Source organism: Prunus persica, chromosome G7, assembly GCF_000346465.2.
Source record: "Prunus persica cultivar Lovell chromosome G7, Prunus_persica_NCBIv2, whole genome shotgun sequence".
NCBI lineage: Eukaryota > Viridiplantae > Streptophyta > Magnoliopsida > Rosales > Rosaceae > Prunus > Prunus persica.
The window spans coordinates 10,408,365-10,429,505 of NC_034015.1; the positions used below are offsets into that span (position 1 = coordinate 10,408,365).

The window sequence follows — 21,141 nt, forward strand, 5'->3', positions numbered from 1 at the left end:
ATTACTGGAAGATTTAACAATGGCAAGGTTCCCTCAGACAATTTTATCGGTATATCTTTAATTTATTCATTTCGATAAAAACCAGCTGAACTGAATCAGAACCCTCTCTGCATCTCGATACTGAACAAGTAAAATAATAAAGGAAACAAAAATACAGAAAATGTTGGGCTTAAAAATGCAAGCCAACTACAATAATAACCTTCATTAACAAGAAAAACACCTGTGATAACCAGAATACAAAAACCCCATAGCCATAGGCCGTGTAATCGTGGAAACCAAATGATAATTCATACCTGATAAAAGCCCAATTTCGCTCCTTGTCCTTGGAAGACAGCATATACGACTACAATGTAAATCATATTTCAAAATTAAACATGAAATTCAAACATTATATGACAAAATGACATTTCATTATGGTGGAAACCCAGACAGGGAGGAAATCTTTTGTTAAGCCTATCTCTCAAAGAAAAAGGAAAACACAAGATCAAATTGTCATTCTGTTGTTAGTCCTACTATACACAACTTGAAACTCTTGAAGGTATTTCGAAAAAAAAAATAACGATTTTTTCGATATAGCTGGATCCTATGGCTCCTCTTCTTCCTCAAGTGGCCCATTACAACCAAATGGGGGCGGAGGTGGATCAACACTCAATGTGCCCTCCAACACCTTAACCACCTCTCTCATTGAAGGTCTTCGGCGTTCATCAATTTGGAGACACCAAAATGCAATTCTTAAAGAACGTTCCAGCTCTTGCAGATTAAACCCACCACTTATTCTTTTATCTACTACATTCTCTGGACGCCCTTCCATCCACTCTTTGTATGCCCACTCACAAAGGTCCCCAACTCCTCTGCACCCACTTACCAATACTAACACCATCTTGCCAAAATCCTCTACATCCCTCTCCGCAGAAGAGCACGATGCCTCGCTGACTACTTTCCCAAGTCCAAATTCAGTCACCTTGGCCTCTAAGTTTTCCTCCAATACCACATTCTCGCATTTCAAGTTTCCATGGCTCATAAATTCCCTACAGCTTGTGTGTAGATAACAAATAGCCCTTGCCACGCTTAAACATATATCAAATCTCTTTCCCCAAGTCAGCTTCTTACATAATTTAAGATCTTCTATATATTTCTCCACAGAACCATTCTTGGCATATTCATAGACTAGAAATCTGTGATCTAACTCACAACAGTAGCCCTGCAGTTTCACAAGGTTTTTGTGATGAATGCTTCCTATCTTTGAAACTGCACTCCGGTATTTTCTTTCTTCTATGGTTATATTCAGATCTTTGATTGCAACTGGCTTTTTATTTGGAAGAACACCTTTGAACATCTTTGGCCCAATCTGATGCTTAAAGTTCTCTGTAAGCTCCTCAATTTCAGAGAAGGATAACACAATCAAACCATTTGAGTTGGGGCTGGTATAAGCAAAAGCGGCTTTCTTTCTATCCAAATTTCTTCTTCTGAAGAACCAGAAACCAAGTGCCAATTGAACTAAAACAAAGACAACGAACATTCCTGAGGCTACTCCGATTACACAAGGGAAACAAAACTTATGAGACTGCTCGAGTGGAGAAGAGGAGGTCGTCACATGATTGGGATTTACAGCTAATGGATATGCACACATCTTCACAAAAGATACTGAACTTAGTGAAGGGTCTGAATAGCCAGTAACATACTGCGTTCTCTTCATTAAGCACCGTGCAGTTCCATCATTTGAGAAGGTTGCAGCTGTACAAGATGGGTCATTCAGGCACAAATTCTTACATTCCTGTAAACTAACTTTGGCAACTAAATCATCAGTTGGTGGATACATTCCATACAGGAAAGTATGCATATATTTAAGCATGTCAGAACCAGAGTCACATGGATGATTTGGAATCAAACATCTGGAAATGGATTCATTTGTATGCTTAAACGGGCATTCGCAATCAGGGGACCCAGATTCAGTAAAGACACAGATGCCATGTTGGCCACAGGTTGCAAAGACATTGCACTGGTTCTCAACAGCCTGCCAGACTGGTCTCCATGACTTTGAAGGCTCTACCCATGAGTATAACCGGAGATTACCATCAACATCTAGCCTAAGAAACCTGTAACTAACAGAGTCATTGTGATCTTCTCCAAACAGTGACCAAACAGGTTTCAAGTTCTGGTCGCGGAGTTGTAGGGCTCCATCAGAGGTGAGGAAAGCACTGAGGTTCGAACTAGAAGGGCTTCCACTTGTCCAATAGATGACATGACTTTCCCATCGCAGTTGCAACTGACCAGAAGCATTCATGAAAAGAGTGTAGTAACTGGACACAGAATTCTTGCTTGCAGCCCGGAGTGTTTGAAACATAGAGAAGTTCTGTCCAGGAAGAAGTGTGTCAGAAGGTGTATCAAAACTTTGCCAAACAATATGTTTCTCTTTATTCAATAGGACAAGATTTCCATTGTCATTCAGAGCAGCTGAAACAACAGACAACTGCCTTGTTTTACTGCTCCATATCACTCCCTTCAAGGAATCGAATAAAATTAGTTCACCATCCTGGGTCAGTTGGGCATAAGAATTGTTACCAAGAATAAGATCAGCTCCAGCAATCCACACCACAATTTGTTTATCAAGCGGAATAGACTTTGAATTGGAACGGATCCCAACACTATAGTTTGGCTCATCTAGACTGTTAAAAAATCCAAATGCAAAATCACCATTTGGAGAGACCCACATGTCTTTATCAACTATAGAAAGTTTTGAATCCAAGGGAATCTCTGAAGCGCCAAGAGAATGTAGCAGGAACCCAGCAAAGATACATAGCAAGAAACACAATTTGAGGAGATATCTGTCCTGTTCAGGCATATCTGAATATGCTTACAGATCCTACAAAAAAACAATAAATGAGTACTTTGCCTTTGAATCAAAGTGGGAAAAGATATATGCACATTTTCCTTTGAGTAATTTGCTGTAAAGGACACAAGTATATATGGAGATTACAATAAACTATATTCGGCTATAATTGGGGTCGACCCACGAAAGGTGGAGTGTAATACAAATAAGGTAAGATACAATTGCTAAAGTAACGGAATTTTATTCCTAACAATGCCTGCCATTAAGTACTGAATCACTAGGAAATTTAAGAGTAGAAATATAGAAGCATGTGAAGAAAAAAAAAAAGGTTGGCTAGTTCCAACCTTTTCAAGACTAAGCCCACTGCAAAGTTAAAATGGCAGGAATAAAGACAACTCAGAGACAGAGAAAGAAAAAGAAAATCTTAGGCATTGGATAGATTTCAATGTTTCTAGGCCAAATGAAGACTGAAGTTCAAAACTTTCTACCATAAGCTCAAAGAAACAACAACCAAAATGAATTTCCTACAATTCCAGAAAGAACAGAATATTCAGAATTCAGTACCTGAAAAAACAGTCTAAATCCCAGAAATTCAAAAAACCGGTGTGGATTGCCACCATGACCATCTCAGAAACATCCCATTATTATTTCTAAGGGCCATAAGAAGATTGACATGCGAGCAGTCAATATTTGTAGAATCAAACAGAGATTGACTAAGTGATTGAGGCAGGAGAACGAAGTGACAAAAAATGAGCTGTAAAGGAGTTAAAAATTGGAATTTTAGGGGATTATAAAGTGGGCGTTGAATTGATTCCTGGATAAATGGGACCCAAATTAGGCAAGGCAATCACTTTCAGGGCTTAAAAGGTTAAAGACGCTGGACAATGATGCTGCAGATACATCATCTCTGAATATTAAAAAGATGATAAATGTAGGAAATCTACAAAACCACAAACTACACAAGAAATTCAGAAATCTGCACCCAAAAAATACAAGAAATTGAGAAAACCCCATTTCTGGAACAAGCTTCTTCTATGGATTAAAACCATAGATTGGCAGCAACTAAAACAAATATGAAATGGGTTTGTTTCTCACTTATACTATGACTGAGTGAGATTTGGAAAAGAAAAAAATGAAACTTTAAACATTTACTAACCAGCTTATCTCCAAGTAGAATCATTCCAGGATGACTGCCTCCTAAAAAAATTCAAAATTTTGCTTGAAGAAGGATTTTACTTCTTTTCCTGGAAAGCTTTTCATGGGCTACTTTTCCTAGAGGACCCAAAGACAGAAACTTTTACACTGAAAACAGACAATGGGTTCTTCTTGAACAGTTGAAGAAATGAAAACCAGGGGCCAAAAGCTGTGTGGATAAGAGAGAAGAAGTGGGGCAGACTGAGAGTAGGCAATGGGTTGAAAAGGAGAAGGATTGGGATGAAGCTGCTTAAACTGAAAGCATTCTACTGAAGAAAAGTGAGAAATTGGAAGGTGGGGGTTTGATGTAGCCGGAGATGGTGACAAATAGTCGCCGGAGAAGAGGCAGAGTAACCATATTGGTAAAGAAAGACTGAGGAGAATTGTATGGTAGTGAGTGAAAGCAAAGATTTTGGATACTAAAAGGGTTTTCAGGATTAATTGTTTCTTTTTCTTTTTTTAAAAAGTAAACAAACATTTACGCATGGCCAAAAAAAAAAGAGTAAAAAGTTACACTGACTTTACTTGGCTTCATTCAAATAAAGAATATGTTAACCAGTGAAAATTCAGTGGTCAACGTAAGGACTTTGACCACCTACTATTAGTGAGATGCGAAGATTAAGACGGCTCGAGTGACGACGGAGAGGAAGAGCACTAGAAGGATTGGAAAAGTAATCTTTGGTTGATATTGGCTAATAAGTTTACAAGTGTATTGCATATGAATTGAGCTATCTTTCTATTAAGGAGTCGGTGCCCTTTTACCTTCTATTTATAGAGGTACATGGGATATTTCTAGAGTTGTCTAGAGCGGCTCGGCTTATTGAGCCGATCACGTCAGTCCTGATTGCTCGTTGTGTCTGAATTGAGGACCAGTAGGATGCAGCTACTTAGCCGTTAGGAATACCTTATACTGTTTATGTGGGAACCAAATTCTAGCAAAACCCTAGGTCAAATATTTCCTTCTATTTGGAGATTATTTGACCTAATTGGGAGTTACTCAATTTAATTGGGAGTTACCTGATTTAATTGGGATTGATTTTATTCCTACCTTAATTAGGGATTTGATTTAAATCAAATCCCTAATTAAGCCAATCTCGCTAAATCATGGAAGAATAATTCTTTTCCATATGCGAAATTATTCCTCTAAAACCCTAGCCTCCGAGATCTTTATAAATATATGACTACGCACAAGGGTTGAGGTACATCTAAATTCCACTCTGAAACTCTGTAGAAATTATCTTTCACAAACCCTAGCCGTCATACTCTTTCTCTCTCTCACACAAGGCTTCGGCCACCACACACTCCTTTGGCAGCCCGGTTCACACTATACATACAACTTTGTACCCCTTCCATTAGCTATTGTTTTCCTACAAACACTTGAACTAACTTAGGCATCGGAGGGCCTTTGGCCAACACTCCCAATGTGTGGTCCTCTTATTCATATTTATTTTGTAGGGAGAAAGAGACGACGAAGGAGAAGACAGAATCTTAGACGACTATTCTCATAGGATGAAAATCGCTTCCACAATTTATAGGAGCAATGCACAGAGTAGCCTCTGACTCCTACCACATTACGTCAGTCCTGATTGCTCGTTGTGTCTGAACTAAGGACCAATGGGATGCTGTCACTTAGCAGTTATGAGTACCTTATGATGTTTATAGGGGTGATGCACATTGTAGCCTCTAACTCATGTCATATCACACCTAGGAGTGAATCGCCACCTTATACGTGGAATCGGAGGTGTCTAAGGCGACGGCTCTGAAAGGGCATGTACTCCTTCTTTAAGACGGGTCTTATCATTGATGTGGCTCTCCCATGACTAAGCGTAGGATAAGTATTCATTCTCGATTAAGTTCTCGAGCTAACGTATCAGTTAAAAATTTCTGCAACGGGCACGCAAGGGAATCGTGATGACTAACGGTCACTAGTAGTCGACTTGCCTTTGCTCGAGTCATAAGAGCATGTCCAGCGCATGCCACCAACCCGGGCAAAAGGCCCCCTGCCAGCCTAAAAGACCCTCCAGCGCACGACCTGCAGCCCGGGCAAGCCCTGGGTCCCACCAGCCTGGGCAAGCCCAAGGGCAGATTTTGCCTGGGCTTCAGCCTAGGGTGCTGATGTCACGCTGACGTCAGCGAGTCAAAAAAATTGAAAAAAATGGAAAAAAATCAAAATCAAAATTTTTTAAAAAAAAAATACCAAAAAATTATGGATGTTTTCCCTATAAATACATAACAATTTTATTCACTTTCCCTATAAATACATAACAAATTTATATTTTGTTCCATATTCTTTTTTTTTTTTCTTGCCTTTGCCCTAACCTTTTGGGGTGGAACCAAAAAATGCAAGGCTGCTACTATTCACATGAATAGTGGCAGCCCTTACTTGCCATTGCCATTGCCTTAGCCCTTATAGGTGGAGATGCTCTAAGGTCAATGGATTGCTAGTATTTTAGTTAAATTCTAGGAGTTTAGTGGTTGAACCACAAGCAGATGATTTGTCATTTGTATGACTAGAGCGCCCCTCGTGGTTAGCTCTTTGAAGTTTACTATAAGGCCCGGCCCTACGTAGATAGATATAGCCACATGTCATGTTTGTATTGGGTAGACCAAGCTCGGTTATTTCCTTACGTCAACATAATATTTTATAGAAAAGAAAAGCACCCAATTCTCTCTTCTTCTCTTCTTCTTTTTTTTTTCAGTTGCTATGGGAGATAAAAAGAAATGAGGGAAAAGCACCCAGTATATTCCACACGTGAATCCAACTATTTTTGCCATTGTAAAAAGTTACAGCCTATCTTTTTCTTTAAAATATTCTGCACACTTCTAATATTTTGCATTCCAATGAATCATTTTTTATTTTATTAATTTTCATATGTCTTTATGGGGGAGATTCTTACGTGCGGCTGTCGGCAACACACTCACATGATATGGACCAACCGTGAGGCTAGGTGTGACCAAAATACATGGGAGCTCTAATCTTTTGTGAGCATGGTCGCACGGTCCAGGTGGCTGGCTACCGAATTGAAGAATTTCTCGTATTCATGAACAGATATCTCCATCATCATGATTCATTAACCCCAAAATCTTAAATTTGTAATGATATCAGAAATGCACAGTAGAAAAAGGCATAGTCTCTTAGGAAGAGGAAAATTTCTAATCAAATCTACAAATGATTATAATTTGTCCTTTCATATTCATGATGAGTGCAGCCAGCAAACATCAACAAGGAAAAGCACAAAAAGAAAATGGTTACATCAAAAATGAAGACAACGCATAATCCACTTATGAACAAAAGTAAATTATGTACCCTCCTCACCTTACCTAAGTGATCAAATGACACAATATTACAAAAACAAAAACACAAAATCATTATTCATCGACTTCAATAACAAACCCAAAACCCAACGAAAATTGATGAAGAAATTAAAGAACATACCTTTTTAGCAAAATGGTTATTGCTTTAGAGCAGATCCAATCAATATGTCAAATTGCTTTACGCTTTTGAAATTGTGTATCCAAAAACCCTGGTACGAAAACCTAGCGAAATGAGTATAACTATAAGATTTTTATTTTTATTTTTATAGAATAACCATAAGAAAGCTTTTAATTTTCTTATGATTTGCTGAACGGGGGAGAACTAAAAAGGAATGAATTGAAAAAACGTGATATCTTTTAATTTCACAGATTACTATGTTACCGCGCTTTCCTTTTTCAACTAAGTTGCATTGTTTAGATAATTTTATGAACATATTTCTTTTTAGGAATATTTAAAATTTAATCAATTTGCGTCTTTTCTATTTTTAGAAAAAATTAAAAAATGAAATATAAAGTTTCCCCCCAAAATATATCTCATCCCATCGCTGTACACCCCTCTTCTTCATCCCACTTTAATCCAGAAGCCTCTCATATTCTCATTCTGTCACCTAAATTCTATAACGATTACTTAATTAACAAGGAAAGAACACTTATTTAATGTATTTCATTTTTTTTAATAACAAATAATAATCTAAATTACTATAAACTAATCTAATTTATGAAAAAAGATATTCGAACTTAGATGTAAGGGATTGACCTACTGTTCTAATCAACTGGCGTAAGGATGATTCAAGACGTAGAAAGAAAAAAAAAGGTTAAAAGTTGGGATATGAGGAAGGTGAAATATCTCCTATGTAATGATGCAATTGATTAAAAAACACAGCAAGCAAAGTGTAGAAAAGCATAGGATCCAAGAATCGAGAGCAGAGAAGTTGATCCGAAATCCTATTAATTATGACGAAAATCATAAAACCACGACAAAAACATTGGAGGAGGAGGCCCAGCTGTCCTTCCATGAAGTCAAGCTTTACATGATTAACATAATAGACAACTCACACAGAAGTCACAGACTCACCCACCCACATCTGATATCGATCAGTTTAAAAGAACAAGAAGATAATCTCCAAGGCCATAACCAAAATATTTTTTTTTTAAAAGAGAGAGAGAGATTCTCTTCATCTTTTGCTTCTTGCTTTTCTTTGTTCTCAAAAGGCTACAAGAATGCCAAAAAGGCAATAGCTCCATGAGCTGCATGCAGTGCAATAAAAATAGCTTTCCTCCACTCTCTGATTCTCCATTGCAATGGACCCACTGAACTTTATATTCTGAGAAAATACTTGAAAAAATTTCATAGGATTTTTCAAATTTTCAACTCTATCAATAGCTTTGAATGGACCATCAGATACCATAACAAAATGGGCCCCTTCGCGAGACTGAGGGCTTTGAGTTGTTCAACTGCTAAGCCCGTGATTTCAAAGTTGTGCATCTTCAATAATTCAAATCAATGTCTTCTTCTTCACTAGGGTATATATTTCTTAACTGCTAGATAGAAATTGCGGACGTGAGTGAAAAATATATCACCGTAATAATTTACAATAAATAAATAAAGTAGGTAGTTCACTATTAATAATTCTGAGGCGTACTTAAATAATTGCGAAACATTTCTTTAAAAATTTGCTTATTTATCAATTGCAAAAAGAAAAACCAAACTTTTATTGCACAATGATTATTGGAAAAAAAATAAATTGTATGCTAGAATTCTATTGTGCTTGTAGATGCAATAATTGTTCAATTAAATTATATAAAGGAGTGCTAGCGATAGGGTTTCAAGACCTACACGAGGGTGGTTCATGCAACATACAACACAAGGAATTCATGTGGAGGAAGAGAAAAAAAAGGTTCAGTCTTCACAGAAAAGAGGAAGAAGAATGATGTCACAATTGGAACACAAGGGCTGGTTTTGAATGTGGATGGATTTTTCATTAGTTTTGGCGCTTTGAACCTTGAATTACATACTCTATATCAATTTTGTAATTTATTAGTTCTGACTGGTTTTGAGAACGTTTCTTGTTCAACCCATACACACAGCTCTATAATTGATAATCTTGTTCAATCTAATCATATAACTAGATATTGATTGGTTATGAGAAAACAAAAAAACAAAAGTCAAGTTGGTTTGAAACTATAATTTCTCATCATATGGAGAAATGGGGGAGAATAAGCAAATGACCCAAGTCGATTACAATAAGAAAACTTCAATTAGCAAAAATTCAGCCCCAGATTTTTTTAAGAAATCTCTAATAGCACGGTCATTGGGAAAAGGATTTAGTCTACTCCAATGTCTCACAATAACCACATCACCCTCTCTTCGCACCCCAAGCCCACAACTGATCCAAAAAACCGCAATTTGACTAGTTTGACGTGTGGTATGCGATGCATGCCATGGTGAAGAAAATATCAGCAGAGCTTCAGGAAGATGAGGGACGAGATGTATTGTTAGTTGTCACTACATTCAGGGAGCATTTTAATGGTAATATGTGTGTGTAATGGTGTGAGTATTTGTTAGTTGAGTCTCCTCTCACTGGAAAACTTGTGTACTGAAAATATGCATTGCATTTTTACTCATACAATTCTGTCTTTTAAGTACCCCAACTGTCTTAACAATTTCTCCCAAACTAACCAACAATCCAACCAACTCTGCCACATCACAAGCTGACTCAGTCAACCTATTAAACCGAGAATTGAAACTGGTTCATATATCCTTTCTTTCTATTTCTCTCGTCACGTAATTAGGTAATTTTTTTCTCCATTAAACCAATCACCCATAATACTCATTCTTTTTCTTTTTCTTTGGCCAGCATCATACTTACTTATGGCTAGTCATAGACGGTCATTTAAATTTTGATCATCTTCACCTTACTAAACCTGTCACTTCTTCAGAACTTGCATTGCTAACTTCTCTATGTCTTGAAATTGTTCAGTGTTGCATTGCTAACTTCTTTATTTTTTTACTACATAAATTATATTTACAAGTACCAGAGAAATAAAACCACTTGAAAATAACACACATTCTAGAATCATCAACACCTAATCATATTAGTGATATGAATTTACTGCTATACAAAAATTGATTAAATGATTTCACATTAGATGGGCCATATCTGGTACAGGCTTCTGCTTGGGCCCAGACCCATACAGTGCTGCAAGACCCATGTATATCTGTTCTTTTTCTTCTTCTTTTTTATTGTTGGCATTTTTTGGGCAGGCAAAGACCCACATTTGTATTTATTTATTTTCTTCTGGTTTTTAGTTTGTCAAAGTTAGGAAAGGAATGAGTTTTTTTTTTTCCATACACACACTACCAAAGTGTTTGAATCTAAAATCACTCATCTGCAAGTTAATGCTCATTTTAACCGAACTAAACCCTATTAGCCTAATTTTATATTAGTTGGAAAGTGGTAATTTGCTCCATATACCAACCCAAAACCTTTTCTTTTTTTTTTTTAATCAAAATTTTAAAAAAAGAATAATACATCAATTGAATCTCGACCGTCTATGCAACGACGATTAAATAAGTGTCATATCCATGATGGAATGGAGAACCCACTTTGGTCCCCATTATAGGGTGCCAACATATAGAGCATAGAGCCGGCCAAATTTCCATGTCATATTCCTACTAAAAAATTGAGGTGTTTAATTAAGAGTATTTTTGGCATTTGGCCAACCCACCAAATTAACAGGTCCTTTTCTTTTGTGGGGGCATCTTTGTTTGGTCTCTTTGTTGATGGACTTGGCCGATTTAGAGACAAATTAAAAGGGAGCGATCTTAGCCCTACAAAACCCAAATCTCCAAAGTAAATTTCGGGACCATATTCTTATCTATAACAAATCACAAATGCAAGTCGCTTTCACGTCCACATCTCATAACCGAGGAAGCACATACAGACATCTTAATTACCAATTGGATAATAAATCTAATGAAATATTGTATTTGATAAATTTATTATTAAAAAAAATTATTTACTGTAGTGCCCCATAAAACTATGGTCAAATCTCACTTTACCATTTGAAAGTTGAAGTGGCCCACTTTACCCCATTGACCGATGTTTTGCATCTCAATTTACCCTACACTGTCAAGTCAGTCAAAAACTCTGTTAAAAATGTTGACGTGGCATGTATAGGACCCACAAATTTGTTGAATTGGATGCCACGTAGGTGTCATGTGTAAAAAAATAAAGAGAAATATTCTTTTCTTTTAAAAAACTTAACTCAATTATTAATAATAAAAGAAAAATAACCATAAAAATATAGAGAAACAAAAAAAAAATATTAACAGGAAATTTAAAAAACTAACAACACCGTCTTCTCCACCATCGCCACTTAAAAATCTCCTCCTTCACCCCACCCCCTCCCTTCGTACCTAGCCAACCTTTTATTTTTATCTAGTGTATATAAAATCATATCTATAAAATGTGGTCTCTTTGTAATAAGGAATTGCCTTAAAATATTGCCCACGATTATTGTGATTTTGATGATGGTGAGGAGGATACTGGTGTAATAGGCTTGGCTGAGAGGAGAGGGCCTCCATCCTAACGTCTCCCCACCTCAAGACAACCTCTCTATTTCTCTTCAAATCGGACGAGCCCGAAACTCCAGATTCACCGAGGACTCAACCCAATCACCATTCTAGATCCGTCATGGACTGAATCTAACGGCAATACCATATCCAACCCTTAAATACCAAGGCCATGCCACCGTCTTCTTTACCAAGCTTTTTGCCCCTGCAACCCACAACTCATCCTCGCCACAAATGTATTCATTGTTCTTGTTTTTCTTTTTTTTTTTCTTTTGTGCGGTGGGTATGGCTTGTGGTGGGTTTGGTGGTTATGTATGATGGTGGGGTGGTTGTTGCTTGCAGAAGGAGAAGGAAGGATGATGAGGGCTTATTTAGGGATACATAGAGGTTGGGTATGCGTAAACTGGGTCTGGAGGAGGGGATTGGAATTGTTTTTTTGTTTAAAATATTATTATTAATAATTGAGTTAAGTTTTTTAAAAGAAACTCTTTTTTTTTTTTTTTCACATGGCACCTACGTGGCATCCAATTCAACAAACTTGTGGGTCCAATTTGTGCCATTTCCTCATTTTTAACAGAGTTTTTGACTGAATTGATGGTGGGGGGTAAATTGAGATGCAAAACATTGGTTAAGACGGTAAAGTGGGCCACTATAACTTTCAGAGGGTAAAATGGGATTTGACCATAGTTTCAGGGGCACTAATGTAAATAAGCTCTAAAACAACCCTAGCCCCCTCTCCCAAAAAATCCTCCTAGAGTCGTTTTCACTTTGAGGGGGGAGGAAGCCACTATTCTTCTTCCCATCTCTCCTCTCCCCTCTCCCTTCTCCATTCTCCCCTCTTCCTTCTCCCTCCCTCTTCTCTTCCTCCCTCTCTTCTTCTTTCATTTTCAGAGACAAAACGTTTTCCCTATTTATCTTCGTTTTGTTATGATTTCCCTCCAACTATCACAGGCAGTTACGTCTCGACGTCGGATTTCCACCTGCATTTCGATATCAAATCTCATCTTTCTTTTTGTGAGCGTTTTATTTGTATTGTTATGGCTTGGTTTTTTTCAAGCTTTATCTTTTTTTTATTATTCTGAGTTTGCAATCTTAGTTGAGATGCATGTGTAAGAGTTTCCTTGATCATGCGTGATCATTAGTGGAGGCACACCAGATTGTCATAATTTGTTAGACCGCTCCTTTACTATAATGGCCCTTTTGTGACTAGTTTATATTGGCCCTTTATGGATAGTTTGTATTGGCACTTTATGGCTAGTTTGTATTGGTCCTTTGTGACTAGTGACTTTTTTAGCTGAATTATGAATGCAATCCTAGAATTTCTCAACAAAAAAAGAAAGATAAACTATTAATTTAATCAATGTAATTATGCATATTGTATTTTATGCAACCAGTCGGGCCTTGGCAGTAATTCTTTTTTTTTTTCACCAATATTTTCTAACCCCTTTCCCAAATTGTTTTCATTGTTACATGTTTTCTCAACAATTGTTATTAGTTATATATGATAAACTTTCAATTGAAATTTCCATCAATATTAGGGGAGGAATGATTTGGAAGACCTCAATTGTGTTGAGAATTTTTGTCCCACATTGAAAAGTTAGGGATTTAGTATGGGCTTATAAGGAAAAGTTGGAAGTATGTCATGACAAAATTGAGAATCCATTAAATACTAAGCCTCAATAAGTTAAGAATAGATAGTTAGAATTGGATTTTTATACTTAAAAATACCAAAAAGGTAGACAACCAAGTCCTTAAGGTTAGCCCAAGTGAGTTCTAATGGCCAAATGAATTAGGATTATGTTAGGTCTTGATTCCTTCCATTATAACATCAACAACAACAAAATTACTAGACAACCTAATTTTACATTCCACCTTATTGGGTCAATGGTTTGCACCATCTTCAGATCGGTTTTTGTTTCTAAAGAATGTTCAAACCGATAGGTTGATGAGGGGTGGTTTCGCCCGAAACTCAAGCCAATCTACATTGCATTTAGGTTTTTTTTTTTTTTTTTTTTTTTTTGGGAGCACCTTTCTTATTGAGATGGGTGATAATATACTAAACTCAGGATCTTGCTGCTTGAGGGAGCAATTACTCCAAACCACTACACTAGTGGGTCTTTACGCATTTAGGCCTTAAATGTGACCACTTTTGTCAATTTCTGTAACTTACAACTGTCTTCATTAATATAGTCTCAAAACTTAAGGATTAGCTTGAGACAAAAAACAAATTAAGGATGAAAAGTGAAAGAACTACAATAATTTAAGGGGAGAAATCTGTAATATAAATGGGGATGGGGACCCTAAGACCCTGTGAGGTTATGACTCTTATTCATGCTCTAGAAGCTCCTTATTCTTGGGGTCTTTGTTTTAACTGGATTCAAAGGTGGAGAAGGGTAAAACTCGAATCTAAGGTAAAGGTTGTACATAACCTCACAAGATTTCCCAAATGTAAAATCCTCTTAAACCTCACATGCATATGCTTAATTTCATTCCAAGTTAGCTACCAAAAAGAATAGTAGTAGTGATAAAAGAAGAGATAAAATCACAAGTACTTTTTTTTATAGGACATCTTCACTTTGTTTCAAATCTTTTTCCTCCATTTGGATGAAGGAAAATAATTCAGGATTTAGCTAAAAGTCTGGAAATAAAGAGAAGAAATTGATATTTCTATTATTTGGCAACATAAGGACGAAACTTAATAAATGACACATGGAAATTGGGGATCAAGATTATGGAGTTTATTTTCCTCCAAAAGATATGTAATTTCACAATTGCTATTGAGCGGAAATTAGTTTCACAATCGAATTTGTAATTTCTATCATTTACAAAATTCAACATACATAAATTTAAACACTAAAATTATCAATTGCCAAAAATTTAAACGATGGAGATCTAAATTCTGTCATTTTAGAATTTTATGCAGTTTTTAATTCCTTCATCCAAATAGAAATAGTTAATTTGGGAGGTATCTGATAACCAGTCAAGTTTGAATAGAGGAAACGAAGAAGAAAACTAAAAAGGTTCTGGATTTCTTTTTATTGATTCTCTCTATTGATCCCATACAATATTAGCTGACTCAATATTTATAGAGTTTTTGGGTTTTGCAGAATACATGAGCTGTCAAAGACTTAAGCTCTAAGCTAATTAACAAACTCACTTAACTAATTGACAGCTGGCACACCAGCTTCAGACTACTTGGCTAAACTTAATATCTCTAACATCCCCCCTCAAGCTAAGCTGGCGGGCCCAGCTTTAGATTGGAGCATTGTTGCAAAAAGACTGGATTGTGAAGCCCCTTGGTGAGCACATCAGCCACCTGTTCTTGTGTAGGCACATATTGAACATAAACCATGAAGGAAGTTGAGGTTCCACCTCAAAACCAATTGGCAATAGGGGGGAGTAGCCCAACTCCTTATAAGCCCTTGCTAGGTTTCACAACTTTCCAATGTGTGACTATTTACCTTCACATTCTCACACGCCTCCGCACGTGTGGCTAATTTTCAAGCCTAACACGTGAACAACATATTTTGGGTAACGTGGAGCTAGCATATCCAAGAAAGATGCACTGACAAGTTCTAGGCTGCAACTTGTTATCATTATAAGGTCTAAGATATGGAAACACAGCAGACCCAAAAACCCGTAGGGACTGTAACTCAGGTGGTGTCTGAAACAATTTTAGATAAGGGGAACAAAATCCCAACTCCTTATAAGCCCTTGCTAGGTTTCTCAACTTTCCAATGTAGGACTCTTTATCTTCACATTCTCACACGCCCTCGCAAGTGTGGGCAATTTTCAAGCCTAACATGTGGACAACACATTTTGGGTAACGTGGAGCACGTGCAGCCATTGGGCTTTCACACGTGGACAACTAGGCTCTGATATCATGATAACCAGTCACGTATGACTAGAGGAAACGAAGAAGAAAACTAAAAAGGTTCTTGATTTCTTTTTATTGATTCTCTCTATTGATCCCATACAATATTAGCTGACTCAATATTTATAGAGTTTTTGGGTTTTGCAGAATACATAAGCTGTCAAAGACTTAAGCTCTAAGCTAATTAACAAACTCACTTAACTAACTGACAGCTGGCACACCAGCTTCAGACTACTTGGCTAAACTTAATATAACTCTAACAATATCATGGAACTGAGGTATTAAAAACTAGCTACAATCGAAATATCGAGTATCAAAAGCAAAAGATTTGATGTTAGTAATAATGATAGAAATTGTAAATACAAAACTTGAAAATTTTAGGGCTTGTCCAATATAGGTCCCTACAATTTCTATTTCCTAGACATATACCCATCATTCTATAAATCTATGTGTAAAACCCAATTTCAAACTTAAATGACCAGTAGGATATAAGAGGTCGTAGTATTCCTATGTTTTTACATCCTTACCATCAAAATTCATATTTTATTTATAATTTATTCCAAGCATTTCATTAACTGTCATAATTGTAATTAAAACTCCCTATTAATAGCATATCAATCACCTTATTTCTTTTGGTTGCCATTCCCTCTAACATATGGCCCCTTAAAATTGCAAAAAAAAAAAAAAATGTAAATTACATATCCAATAATGTACATATGAAAAATTATAAATATATATGTATAAAAATATAGGCATATTATTTACCAAAAAAAATTAACAAAAATAGGTCAATTACTTTGTAATTGACATTTTCGTATATTTTTCATAAATTAAAAATAGGTACCTAATAATTTATAAAAAATAGGTATGTTGTATAATTGAAATTTATGCACATTTTTTATAAATTAAAAATAGGTACATTATTTAGAAGAAAAAAATAAGTTCATTATACTAGGTAAATTGTTTTACTAGGTATACATTATTGGAGAAAAAAATAGGTACATTATTTAGAGAAAAAAAATAGGTTCATTATACTAGGTAAATTGTTTTACTAGGTACATTATTAGAGATTTAAAAAAAAAGGTACATTATTAGAGAAAAAAAAAAGGTACATTATTTTGGAGAAAAAAAAGGTACATTATTTAGGGAAAAAAAAAGGTACATTATTAGAGAAAACAAATAGGTTCATTATACTAGGTATTGTTTTACTAGGTACATTATTAGAGAAAAAAAAAATAGGTACATTATTTTGAGAGAAAAAATAGGCTCATTTAAACAAAAAAATTATTTTCATAAAATAAACAATAAAAAGATGATCAAATTAATTTTCATAAAACAAGTAATAAAGAAAAAAAAATAGGTACAATATTTGGAGAAAAAATAGGTTCATTAAAAAAATATTTTAAAAACAAAACAATAAATAGATTAATCAAATTATTTTTCAACATAATTAGAATGTACACTATTATTCATAAACTATAATAAAAAAGAATACTTGTTGTATAATTCATAAAACACAACAACAATAATTCCTAAATTTAATATTGAATTTAAATTACTAATACTTTAAATAGATTACTAGTCGTAATTCATAGAAGGAAAACACCATTAATTCAAAAATAAATTACTAATACTTTAATGTGGAATTTAATATTTAATTTCAAATAAGTTTCTAAATTAGTTCCTACATCCATTACAACTATTTGGAGATCTTTTCAAATTCAACGGGTGTCATTAGTTACACCCCCCATAACACATTAACTTATAAACAAGGGTAGTTTTGGAATTCCAAAAATACAATAAATCAGAATTTAAGTTATATTAGGTAAGTTGCTTAGTTGGATCCTAGTCATCGGGTATTGTTTCAAAAAAATGGGTATTTTAAATAGAAAACTAAAGAAAATGGTTGTAGGTGATTTAAAATGAATTTTATGGGTCTAAGCTTAATTTACTAAAAATTTTAATAGGAAATTAAATATTAACCCAAAATTTCAATCATTTATTCGGGAAAGCCCATGGATTTTTTAAAGATCAATTTGGACCCATTTATGGGTTTATTTAAACATTATCAAATTTATAATTTCTATCATTAAAAAAATCAACATCATCACAACCATTAATTCAAATTAGGGTTTAAGGATTTCTCGTATTCTCATTAAAATGGGGTTTTACGTGATGATTTGCTAGGGGTTTGTAAGATATCTATAAATGTTTAATATTGCATTATTATATATTTTTTTTATTAATACCGATCATTCAATCCAATTTCGAACTTGAGACCACTGGTCTGCAAGTCAATGCCATTTTTCACTAGGCTAGACTGCAAACATGATTTAGCTAAATTAGAAGGATATTAGATAAATATGGTTATAATCAATGATCTCCACATAATGTTATATTAATTAGGACTAATTACATATCAAGTATTGTGTCATTATTTAGATCCCCCGGCCAACCCCCTAAAAAAAAGAGTATTATATATTCAGTGGTTTTGTAGGGACATACTATTATTTCATGATGGTCCAAACCTTGTACACACAAAAAAGTGAGACAGGGTAATGGAAAAAGGATTCCATTTTTCAATAAAACATAGTACTAGAAAAATAAACCAAATAAAGTCTCGAGAAAAAGAGAAAATTTAGTTTTAGATAAAGGTAAATTTTGACATTTATATTCTTTACTTCATCTAAAGTTGAGAAAAAATTTCATTTAATTTATAAATTCGAGATAAGTTATGAAAAATAAAACATTGAGATTCATTTTCGTGAAAAATGTTTGCACCATGTTTGACATAAGAAAAATGTTGTATAAGTAAATTATTTTTTAATATATACGTTTCAATTTGTGGAGATATTATAGAATACTACGGTAATACGGTCATGTGGTACATCTTATACATGTGTTATAATATAAGTAGATATTTATAGATACTATTCCCTAAAAGGAGGGAAAATAAATTATATCGTTTATCTAAATTATAACACGTGTACAATAGTACCACGTGATCATATTACCGTAATATTCTATAATTTCTCCAATTTATGAAGGACTTAGACACGTACATAAAGTCCTAGGTCTAGCTCATAGGCTCTTTTTTTTACTTTCATTTTTAGTATTTAATTTTTGTTGACCGAACAAATATAGTAAAAAATAAAAAATTGTTTATCCAACGAGAAAGATTTCCTCCAAAGCACGTGAAGCCGATATGTTTGTACTACGAACTCAAAAAGGCGAATCCCCGCATACTGCCCCCACATGCGACACCCAAATAATTCTGTATTTCGATCCCCTCTACCACGTCAGCACCATGATCATACTTGGACGCAAAGTTGCGGTCCGAATATCACACCCAAATATTTTGACGATTTAATATACTATTCATTTTCTCAATTTCTTTCACTTTGTTGCTTGGTCAAGTGAGGCGGCTCAAAGGAATATTTGTTTTTTTTGTTTCCATGGAACCCTTTCAATGAAAATAATAATTATGAACAAATATTAGGAAAAAAAAAATTCCTTTTGTTAAAAGTCTTGTATGTTATATTGTTGCATTATTGATATGAATTATTAATAAGATAAATATTTTTTATCACGAATTATTGGCCCATTAATAATTTGATAATACGAGAATTTCAATGCGAAGAGTCACCTTAGATTTAGAGGTACATATTCACCCTTATGCCCAAGGTGGTCCTCGCAAATTTTTAACCGGGTTTATAAATGTTAGGCAAATTTTCTTAAGTTTTGGAACTCAATTTTCACTATGTATATATATTTCTTTGTTGGCTGGTTAGGATTAGGTGGTCAATTTAGTTTGATTCAGATGGGATTCTTCTTCTGCCCTAAATGATCCGCGCAAGTAGGAGTACAAGTCACCAAAGAGGTACTAGTGTATCACCAACCAACCAACCCTATCCGAAGTCTTAGTCAGAGGTTGAGCAAATAAATGTTTGAGAAAGCAAATGGAGAGAGTTTCTAGGAGAAGAGAAGTTATTATCCTTGTTTGAATGTAGGTGGAGGGTTATTTATAAGACAAGGAAGGGGAGCAAATATCCCTAATTCCATGTTTTGTAAAAGTCGAGTCATGCCTTTATCATGATGAGGAGGTGTGTGCTTAGGCATGGGATGCTTCATCATGGTGAGAGAGAGATTATCATGATATTATTGGGACATTATCATACAACTATAACCTCAAATTATATTCTTCCCAATATTAAATTCAAATCATTTATAAGGAGGCCCTCATTTTAAGCTAAGTAAGGACACTATGATATTGTCACGCCCCAAATTATATATACTTATTTATTTATTTATAGTTTTAATCTTGTTAACATAATACTAGTGAAACATTCAGCAATGATAAAAACGATTTGATTATATATATAAAAATAAAATAGAGAAGGTGGAAGAAGTATACTTGTTCAGTGTTTCAATTAACCAAAAAAATTCAACTTTTTTATTTATCATTTTCAATTAATATTAAAGATAATTCTAGGTTTTTTTACATTAAAATTTCATTATTGTTTTAGTTAATTTTTTTCAACATACATTAGCAAAACTACACTTGAAAAATAACTCACATATTATTATTCTCAAATTGTAATACCATATACGTTTTCACTGTTTTTATTCCTTGAATTTGTTTTCAAATTAATCTACCAAACAAATTCTCGAATCCTAAATATGTAAATTTGTTTTCTCGTTTTCATTCTCTGAAAATATTCTCAAAAAAGTTACCAAACGGGCCCTTATTTACCAAACATGAGAATGCAATTTCAAATCCATTCTCAAACTCCTAAACCTTGAACCAAACAACCATTTGACTCAAAAAGTTCAATTCGTGAACCGAATGGGCCCTTAGTTCTTATTTTAAAGGAAGGGTAGTTGTTGTGAGGATCTTTTTGCTCCAAAAAATTATTATTGTTCTTTTTGCATTTTTGTTTCATACATTCTTCCATTATAAGAAGAACTTGCATGTCACGGGGATAACATTGTTTTGTTGTCCGTATCCAATCACGCTCCACTATGTGGAATCTTTATCTCGCATAGTGGAACGTAACTGATTGAAAACAACAAAAGAGAGTTATCTCGTGACATACAAGTTTTTCTCCTTCATGACTTCCTTATCTTTCTCATCATCCACTTTCCATCATTTTTTACATAGCTAAGAAAAACACACACACAAAAAGTCAAATGGGCTCATAATTATTTGATTATCTTCATGACAATTTTGTTTTGAAAACATTTTCTATTGAGATATGCGATAATAAACTAAATTCATACACACTACACGAATGCTAAAATTTGAACTCATCAACTTTCCTAGGGAGCAATTGCTCCACACCACTTCATGGC

At 34.7% G+C, this 21,141-nt stretch overlaps 1 protein-coding gene across 2 annotated transcripts; it reads right to left on the reverse strand.

Moving 5' to 3' along the window:
- LOC18770341 (G-type lectin S-receptor-like serine/threonine-protein kinase SD3-1) lies at positions 339–4,709 on the reverse strand. 2 transcript variants are annotated; one of them, XM_007204814.2, is made up of 2 exons: positions 3,987–4,709; positions 339–2,863 (listed from the first exon to the last, which is right to left on the reverse strand). In XM_007204814.2, exon 2 carries the CDS (start codon positions 2,840–2,842, stop codon positions 584–586), a length of 2,259 nt encoding a protein of 752 aa, XP_007204876.1. In that variant the 5' UTR covers positions 2,843–2,863; positions 3,987–4,709; the 3' UTR covers positions 339–583. The 2 variants fall into 2 exon arrangements, with proteins under 2 accessions (XP_007204876.1, XP_020424772.1); XM_020569183.1 differs by lacking the exon at positions 3,987–4,709 and adding an exon at positions 3,395–3,965.

What these genes read in the sequence shown, in the direction of transcription:
- LOC18770341 (XM_007204814.2), bottom strand. Translation starts at nt 2,842, where the DNA reads ATGCCTGAACAGGACAGATATCTCCTCAAATTGTGTTTCTTGCTATGT.